Genomic DNA, 10,012 nt, shown 5'->3' with positions numbered 1-10,012 from the left:
GATCAGACATTACACCGGCAGCTTCTCAGCACTTGCAGCTCTCCAGTCACATGGCCCGCTCTCTTGTCACCTGACTCCGCCCCTATTCACGTGATCTCAGGCACAGTGCAGAGCACTATATAGGACCAATCTAATCTAACAACTCTAAACACTTCAACCCCACACATGACCTATTCATACTCGGAGCTCCAACCTGCCCCCTTTACACCCTGAGCTCCACCCCAACATCTACTCCCTCCTTCTGCCCACCGCTCTCCTCCATCTTCTATTCCACGTCTGCCAGTGCCCACCCCCCTCCTGTCCTGCTGTTCTGCCCACCTCACTCTTACATGTCTGACCGCCCCACCCCCGCCCTCTATTCCACGTCTGACCGCCCCACCCCCGCCCTCTATTCCACGTCTGACCGCCCCACCCTCTATTCCACATCTGACCGCCCCACCCCCGCCCTCTATTCCACGTATGACCGCCCCACCTCGCCCTCTATTCCACGTCTGACCGCCCCACCCTCTCCCTCTATTCCACGTCTGACCGCCCCACCCTCTATTCCACGTATGACCGCCCCACCCCCGCCCTCTATTCCACGTCTGACCGCCCCACCCCCACCCTCTATTCCACGTATGACCGCCCCACCCCCGCCCTCTTTTCCCACGTCTCACTGCCCCACCCCCGCCCTCTATTCCACGTCTCACCGCCCCACCCCCACCCTCTATTCCACATCTGACCGCCACACCCCTGCCCTCTTTTCCACGCCTGACGGCCCCACTACTGTCCCTCTATTCCACGTTTGCCCGCCTCACTCCTGTCCCTCTTTTCCACAGCTGCCTGCCCCACTCCTTTCCCTTTATTCCACAGCTGCCCGCCCCACTCCTGTCCTTCTATTCCACGTCTGCTGACCCCACTCATGTCCATCCTTCTATTCCACGTCTGCCCACCACACATGTCCCTCTCTCAGGGCCGGGACAAGGTCCTCCAGCACCCAAGGCTGAGACACCAAAGTGCGCCCCTCCATCCCTCCACCCCAGTCGTCATACACTGATTGCTATTAGACTAAGAGGCACCCCAGGGCCCCCAACACCTTAATCTCTAGTTATCTGGCCTGTAGTCACTTCCATGTATCTCCTTTTCTTATTTCTTTCTGCTTCAAACACAATTAGGAATGACAGCTGAATGAATTGTGCGCCCCCTCCTACACTGCGCCCTGAGGCTGGAGCCTCTCCAGCCTATGCCTCGGCCCGGCCCTGCCCTCTCTTCCACGTCTACCCATCCATTCCATGTGGCCCTTGTGTCTTTCCACCCAGCCACTGTCCTCACAGATTCTTATCTCACACACGGTCCATCTATGTGCGATCACTGGCAGATTAATGCTGTTATTTATGGCCTACACAAGTAGATTTGCAATCAGCACAAGACCCCAAAGTCACAATCCCACTATTCCTGAGAATAAAGGGAATCCTCTCCATTCAAACCTACACAATACAAGGATTTGGGTAAATGTTATTTCATCTTTTTTTTAGAGTTTGCTGAGGTTTTGTAAAAGCTGCAATGCATCCTGCTGTGTGCTGCTTATTACTCAAGCAGGAATATGGGCGTTACTAGGCAGTCAGTACCTGAGAGCAGCATTTCTCTACGTAGCATGTACCCCTTTATGAAAGAATGCAGAGTACCCAGTACTGTAAATATCTCAGATACCCCCTGATGAGTATTTGTTGGGAGTACTCCATACCAGTGTACAGGTACTTAACAATCGTTCTACTTTTAAACCTCTATATAGCCTTTATCACACGGAATTTGTTACGTTCTATTCCCACAATCGTAATATATTGACTATGACAACTTCAAGTACCCTCTGATCCCAAATCAAGTATCCCTGGGGGAATGTGTCCCATATGGCAAGAACATAGAGAAGGCTCACCAGACAAGAATAGACCCAGATTATATGGTCCCAATAGCGTGGTTTTGTCAACTGGGGGTGACACCAATCAGAAATAAGTTTGGTATGTCTCAAAACTTTCAGAGATTCATCCACCTAACATGATAGAGGAAGAAAGCAATCGCTTCTTAGCATAAAGTTGTTAAAAGTTTTTACATTTTAATCCCTTCTTAAGAGCTTAAAACCCACCATAAACATTGGTTCATGCAACCAGGACATTGAAAAGTGTAAAAGCATATGTGAAATAGAACACTGCTGGTGTACTGATGTGAACTCCGCTTGACTAGTTTCACTAAATATAGCTTCCTCGGAGGCCTCATTATATGTGGATGAATGCATCAGGCAGAGGATCACACGTCTGTTTTTGTGCGTTTTCTGCACAGAAAACCAAATTTAAACTGAGAAATCATATTAATAATTAAGATAGTGCACACTAAAATGCGTTTTTCGTGTAAAAAACAAAAAAAAAACATGACATCCTGCAGCATCTGCCCTTTGTGTTTTCTATATCCATTACATTAGCTGGTGTGGAGAGGAAAAAAAAAATAAAAACACAGACAAATGTGAACCGTGCCTGAGAAGCTCATTTCTGATGGGTGTCTCTCTGAGTTGACAGAAACACGCTTATAATCTGAGACCTCATAACCATGTCTGATAAGACCCATTTCCTTTTGCGGCTCTCGTTCTGCTGCATAGCCGCAGTCCAAGTGACTTAGCTGTGCCATACACGGCTATAGGAATTCGGCTGCAACATGCTTGTCTAGACTTGCACTGCAGTGGACGGCAAGCCACTAGTTACATAGGCAGCATTTCCCCGCCCCTCTTGCATGTGGGGAAACACTGCCGATTCAGCCTGGTTTCGGGTGTAGTGGAAACAGGCCCAGCTCATCGCATCACTCATTCATTAGCGGTGAAGTATTTTTGAGAGAGTTGTGGAAGGGTCCATCTAAAGGCGGGTTTCTTTGAGTGGCGAGCAATTGTTTCCGTGATCTCCCGACATGGGTACAGGTGCGCGATTAAGCAAATTACAATTGACAAGGGGCTGTAGTAATAACCATCATGGCGGATTGGATTCTTTAAGATCTTCAACGACCCCACGCAAAAATTGCAAGATCGATTGGAATTGGATGGATCGGGGAGCGCTCTTCATCAAGGGACGTTGCTGGGATCCATCTTGTTGGGTCGTCAGATTAGTATTCAGCTTTAGGACGGACTTTGGCTGCAGAACTTTATACATTTATGCACAGATATTTAATATTTATATGCACAAATATTAGAACCTCAAAAAGGTCCACCTTGATCAATAAATTACTGTAGGTAGTTATAATTAATTCTACCAACTTGCCAGCAGGAGTTTGTTAGTGGATCTGCTACTCCAATACACCCCTCTATGCAACACACACACACACACACACACACACACACACACACACACACACACACACACACACACACACACACACACACACACACACACACACACACACACACACACACACACACACACACACACACACACACACACACACACACACACACACACACACACACACACACACACACACACACACACACACACACACACACACACACACACACACACACACACCCCTGAGGGAATGCAGGGCCGGCGCTTCTCTGCATACAGCATAGGAGAAAGTGAGCTGATGACAGCTGGGTGCTCACCAAAACTAGCCGGGTGGAACGCCCGGCAAAAGGGCCAAGGGAGAACACAGGATAAGACATGTGGGGGTAGAAGACCAATGACACACTATCAAGGCCATCCAGTCTGCTGGAAAACTCAACAGATTTCCAGCTAGCTTCATACAAGGATTTAAAACCACCAAAACGGACGTATCTCCCAGACAGGAAAGTATGAGGTAACACTGACTATAAATATTAACAAAGTGTTTATTTATAGGGAAGGGGCGGGGCCAGCATCCTGAACTCCTCCTGGATCGCCAAATTCAGTTCTTCCAACGCATTTGCTGCAGTGAGACAAGACAGACCATGAGTGACGAAATACAGAATACTAATATACTAATATATACTAATATATAATATATAATATATATAGTATAAAATACTAATTTAATAATACAGAATAGACTATATCAGCCCTATAATATACAATTTACATCTAATATACCATACCAGATTTACAATATACAATACTTCTCAGTAATATAATATTTATCAAGCCTACAATAAATATCATGTACCTAACATACAGTATAATACCTATTTAATAATATACATGAATGATCCTACAATGCATACCGTAACTAGTAATATATAACACCAATCTTGTGTTTTACCACATCAGCCCAATACAGCACTAAAGCCACATGATGTCTGACTCTCCATGATATCAGAGTTGCCCCCATACTGCTCTCACCGTGTTGTTGAGAATGGAGTCAATCTTATCCTCCTCTGGAGATCCACGATCCACCTTACAGCGATACGACATCAGCTGATGTCGGTCCTTCAGGTCTCTGTATGTCTGTCAGGAAAAATAGGAATGCTACTCTTATTACTGACCAGCTCTGATGCATCATCCTCCTATCACGGCCCTGTTCTGATGCATCATCCTCCTATCACTGACCTACTCTGACGCATCATCCTCCCATCACTGGCCGGCTCTGATGCATCATCCTCCTATTACTGACTGGCTCTGACATATCATCCTATTATTGATCACCTGACATATTATCCTCCTATCACTGACCAGCTGGCATATCATCCTCCTGTCAGTGACCGGCTCTGACGTATCATCCTCCTATCACTGACCTGCTCTGATGTATCATCTTCGTATCACTGACCACCTGACATATCACCCTCCTATCATTGACCCGCTGACATAGCCTCCTCCTGTCACTGACCGGCTCTGACATATCATCCTCCAATCACTGACCGGCTGACATATCATCATCCTCCTATCACTAACCTGCTCTGACGTATCATCCTCCTAACACTGACTGGCTGACATATCATCCTCCTATCACTGACTGGCTCTGACGTACCATCCTCCAATCACTGACTTGCTGACATATCCTCATCATCCTATCACTGACTGGCTCTGACATATCATCCTCCTATCGCTCACTTGCTCTGACGTATCATCCTCCTATCGCTCACTTGCTCTGACGTATCATCCTCCTATCGCTCACTTGCTCTGACGTATCATCCTCCTATCACTGACTGACTGGCTCTGACATATCATCCTCCTGTTATTGACTAGCTCTGTCCTATCCTCCTGCTATAAATAACCGGCTCTGACGTATCATCCTCTAATCACTGACTGGCTGATGTATCATTCTCCTTTCACTGACGCACTCTGACGTATTACCCTCCTATCGGCAAACAGAATGCAGAATCCAAACTTGCTACATTTTTTCTGGAATGGTTCGGCGCACGGACGCAATTAAAGCCTATGAGGACAGTGTTCAGTACCCTTAATGCTCACTTTAGTGCCAACATCTCATTCTCATGTTGCATGTAATTACTCACTGCAAGAGAAGCTGGGCACTAGAGCGAGTGGTGAGGGTAAGAAGAGGTTGCACATCGCTGGAGGCGCCTGGAGCAGGTAAGAGATGTTCGGCTTCCGCTCACCATTATACTCTGCAATAGGACAGTCAGTTCTATTACGGCTGTGTTGTGACACCTACATTGAGAACCTAGGCACCAGGGGAATTCCTGAGATGGCGCTAGGGGGATACCAGAAATGCCATCAGGAAGTTGCCAGAGATACTGCAGGGGGAGGACTCTAGGGGGTGCTCTGTTTTCATGTCACACTAATTACTCCCACTCTCCACTTCCTGTTACTGCTGCGCATCACATACTCACATCAATGACCACATCGTGGCATTTGTACTTTGTTGCTAATGATATCCTGGTCTCCACATCCTCCACCAATCGGACATATTCCTGCAGGACCTGCACAGTGGGAGGAGAGACATCAATGTCATATGATCCCCTCCCCCAGAGATCAGAGGTGGGTATTCCAGCAGCTGGGGGTACAGACATCTGCAGTGAGTGCCACTCACCTGTGCCGGAGCCCCATTCTTGTGTAGAATCTCCACGACACGGTGAAAGCCGACCGGTGCTCTCTTCTTTGTGTAACCCAACCAGTTCTGAGGAGAGAGGCCAATCAGGAGAGGTGGTCAGTGAGAGGCTAGTCCTTCAGGCTAGCATGCAAACTGTATGCAGTCTGAGACTGGGCCAATCAAGTGGGCATCCTATGGGCCAGCTCCAATCTGCATAAAATCTTAATGCCAGCTGTGATTATTAGCCTCTTTAGTGACCACTGTGTAATAACAGACCAGAGGTGGCGCTATTCACATGATTATCCCAAACATGGCGCATGTTCTCTGAATGCTGAACACACATTTTACATGTGGCCATTTGATAAAAGGATTGCTTCTGGGCAATCTCACACATTACCAATAATTGTTTTTTGACCAAACTGCATGAAAAGTCACATGATCTATCTAGATTCTTATGCAATCGTTTTACGCTGAATCGTTTATGAGGATAGCATTAGAATGTAAGTCTGTATGGCCAGCATTAGTCCTCAGCAAACACAAGTTAGAAATTACTGCATACATTTCAGCAGGAGGAGGAAGACTCTGCAGTTCTCTTCCTCATCTTATTCTGAGATTGTTTTCTGTGAAGTTATCTGTTCCTGACTCTGGATTGCAGCTGATTCTCCGACTTCTCATGTGGAGCCTTACCTTTCCCCATCCTGCATCAACCCCCCCCCTTCTGCCTGTAACCATGGAGATTGCCACCCCACTGTTCATGTTCCACTGAGTTAATCAATTCACATTAGTAACAGTCAATGGCCTCAATTTACTAAGCTTATCTCCTGTCTTTAATAATGTTCCTAGAGTTATCACCATAGTGATAAGGCATGTAGTATTCAGGAAACATTTTACCTCAGGCAAACCTAAAGTTAACTCTTCTGTCTTTAAGTTAACTCTTCAATCCTTAAAATAACTCCAGAATTCTAAAGTTAAAGACAGGTTGTTAATTAACTGTGTGTGAGAATAACTTCAGAGAAGGTAACTTAACTACAGAGGAGGTAACTTAAGGAATGAAGAGATAACTCTCTCACTGTGTGGAGGTAAGTTTTCTCTTGCCTTATTATCTCCAGCATGATCTTAGTGAATTGAGGCCAGTACTGTATTGGTAGGGCGCTCAACAGCTGAAAGTCAAACTCCATTTAATATTCCAAAGCAGCATGAAATCTCCAGTCCATATATACATAAAGTCCCAGAGAATTCACTTGACAGATAATATGGCTGACCCATTCAGATAACATAGCGCAACTCTGTATTTATTATTAAAAATATATAAAATCCATGAAGTCTACTATTGTAATTGCACTGGATTTTATATATTTTTAATAATAAATACAGAGTTACGCTATGTTAGCGTCTTGAGTCCTTCTAGAGCCTGTATACTAAAAGACCGCTTGTGTTTGGAGAATAAAGAAAGCGCTTGTTGCTGGTCTGTGCCGGGCTAGCTGAAAGATCTGGTGAGAGGCTGGCTTTACTATACGAGAGCACTTTGGGTGCAAAACGGGTGTTTTCCTAGGAGAACGGGTGTCTGGAGGAGGCATACTCTAATTTTGAAGCAGAATCTGGGAATTCTGCAGTTTTGGGGTTTTAAAGCACATCTAAAGTGAGAGGGATACGGAGGCTGCCATATTTACTTCCTTTTAAACAATGCGGATTGCCTGGCTGTCCTGTTGATCCTGTTCCTCTAATACTTTTAGCCATAGACCCTGAACAAGGGTGCAAATCAGGTGCTGTGAATGAAGTCTGACAAAATTAGCTGCATGCTTTTTTCAGGTGTGGGATTCAGAAACTACTGCAGCCAAAAAGATCAGCAGGACTGCCAGGCATCTAGTACTATTTAAAAGGAAATAAATATGGCAGCCACCATATCCCCTTCACTTCAGGTGTACTTTAAGAACTAACAAAGTAAAAAAAAAAGTGCTTAAAAACGTATTTTGAGTGTTTCTAAAAAATGTAATATAAATAGGGGGAGAAATATGCTATGAGAGATCATTTGATTTTTTGAGGTATGTTTTGTGAAGGAGCCCCTTATTTTCTATTGAATTCTACATTTCATATTGCTAACATTCCCCTCCATATCTCTTCATAACCCCTCCCTCTGTCCCCATAACCCCTCCCCTCTGTCCACATAACCCCTCCCCTCTATGTGGAGAGAGGGGTCACAGAATATCCAGAGATTGGTGGCATTGATGATAATGTCATGCTATGGGGTGTACCTTGGTGGTGAATAGGGCATCCACATCATGCCAGGCTCGCAGTTTGGCTCGTGCCGCCAGTGCCGTGAGGACGTACAGCTTCTCCGGGATCTGAAAAGTCACAGCACACCTCAGATTATGCGTCACACGGCATACAAGACAAACATTTCCAGAAATGTGAAGTAACGAGCGTCACCTTGAAGGTCTTGCGGAGATTTGCAGGACTGCTGAACATCCCCTGTGGAAGAGAGAAAGAAGCAAAGCAATCACTGCACCCCCACAGACACCCCAAAAAATACCCCTTCTACCACCCTCTGCTGGTGGTCACTCACCTCGCTCTCGGAGTAGTGATAGATGCAGGCATAGAACAGGGTGGTGACCAGCGGCATAAAGAGTAAAGAGGCCTTCCGGGGGTGTTTCCGGAACTGCTCCTGCCCCGACGCCTCCAGGTGGTTGTCATTCACCTGAAACCAGCAATCATCATTCTCAAACATGACAGGTACTCATTGTCCCATATGTCCCCTGTCTCTGCACTGACTATAATGTCCTGATACTATACACCGTCACTGCCAGACATGACAGGTACTCATTTTCCCATATGTCCCCTGTCCCTGCACTGACTATAATGTCCTGATACTGTACACTGTCACTGCCAGACATGACAGGTACTTATTGTCCCATATGTCCCCTGTTCCTTCACTTACTATAGTGTCCTTATACTATACACAGTCACTGCCAAACATGACAGGTACTCTTTGTCCCATATGTCCCCTGTCTCTGCACTGACTATAATGTCCTGATACTATACATCGTCACTGCCAGACATGACAGGTACTCATTGTCCCATATGTCCCCTGTCCCTGCACTGACTGACTATAATGTCCTGATACTGTACACTGTCACTGCCAGACATGACAGGTACTCATTGTCCCCTATGTCCCCTGTTCCTGCACTTACTATAGTGTCCTTATACTATACACAGTCACTGCCAAACATGACAGGTACTCATTGTCCTATATGTCTTATGTCCCTGCACTGACTATAATGTCCTGATATTATTCACAGTCACTGCCAAACATGACAGGTACTCATTGTCCTATATGTCTCCTGTCCCTGCACTGACTAGAATGTCCTGATACTATTTACAGTCACTGACAAACATGACAGGTACTCGTTGTCCCATATGTCCCCTGTCTCTGCACTGACTATAATGTCCGGATACTATACACAGTTACTGCCAAACATGAGAGGTACTCACTGTCCTATATGTCTCCTGTGCCTGCACTGACTAGAATGTCCTGATACTATTCACAGTCACTGCCAAACATGACAGGTACTCACTATCCTATATGTCTTCTGTGCCTGCACTGACTATAATGTCCTGATACTACACACAGTTACTGCCAGACATGACCGGTACTCATTGTCCTATAGGTCCCCTGTCCCTGCACTGACTATAGTGTCCTGATACTTTACACAGTCCCTGGCAGAGCACAGGACATACAGTGCAGTACATGTATCTTCAGCACACCTCGATGATGATCTGTCTCTCCAGCAGAGTGTAGTGGTCCTGTACGAGCGCCGCATCCTCTGGGGAGAAGGGAAGACTGGAGAGAGAGGAGAGAGAGAAAACTATTCACTCATTTCCTAAACCCTTCAAGACAAGACAGGACAAATAACCTTAACAAAGCGCTTTTCTCCTGGCAGACTCAAATCGCCAGAGCTGCAGCCACTAGGGTGTACTCAGCAGGCAGTAGCAGTGCTAGGGAGTCTTGCTCAAGGTCTCTTACCAAATACGTGCTGGC

General features: G+C 46.0%; 2 protein-coding genes across 3 annotated transcripts in view; one reads left to right on the top strand and one right to left on the bottom strand.

Annotated features, from left to right (window-relative positions):
• The first annotated feature begins 329 nt into the window (after positions 1 to 329).
• Positions 330 to 893, top strand: LOC137533617 (uncharacterized). The gene has a single exon (XM_068254961.1). The coding sequence runs from the start codon at positions 330 to 332 to the stop codon at positions 891 to 893; it is 564 nt and encodes a 187-aa protein (XP_068111062.1).
• Positions 894 to 3,823: 2,930 nt separating this feature from the next.
• Positions 3,824 to 10,012, bottom strand: part of VIPAS39 (VPS33B interacting protein, apical-basolateral polarity regulator, spe-39 homolog) — a 42,167-nt gene continuing 35,978 nt past the window's right edge. For both annotated transcript variants that reach the window (XM_068254472.1, XM_068254473.1), the window contains exons 13-20: positions 9,739 to 9,814; positions 8,540 to 8,671; positions 8,404 to 8,445; positions 8,229 to 8,318; positions 5,977 to 6,063; positions 5,777 to 5,866; positions 4,329 to 4,433; positions 3,824 to 3,918 (exon numbers count right to left, since the gene is read on the bottom strand). In XM_068254472.1, the coding sequence (XP_068110573.1) occupies positions 3,898 to 3,918; positions 4,329 to 4,433; positions 5,777 to 5,866; positions 5,977 to 6,063; positions 8,229 to 8,318; positions 8,404 to 8,445; positions 8,540 to 8,671; positions 9,739 to 9,814 (643 nt within the window). In that variant the 3' untranslated portion in view covers positions 3,824 to 3,897. The remainder of the gene's footprint in view (positions 3,919 to 4,328; positions 4,434 to 5,776; positions 5,867 to 5,976; positions 6,064 to 8,228; positions 8,319 to 8,403; positions 8,446 to 8,539; positions 8,672 to 9,738; positions 9,815 to 10,012) is intronic.

The sequence above is a fragment of the Hyperolius riggenbachi genome, chromosome 9, assembly GCF_040937935.1.
Source record: "Hyperolius riggenbachi isolate aHypRig1 chromosome 9, aHypRig1.pri, whole genome shotgun sequence".
Taxonomy (NCBI): domain Eukaryota; kingdom Metazoa; phylum Chordata; class Amphibia; order Anura; family Hyperoliidae; genus Hyperolius; species Hyperolius riggenbachi.
The sequence above is the reverse complement of the archived record's forward strand: the minus strand, read 5'-3'. Positions and strand labels throughout refer to the sequence as shown.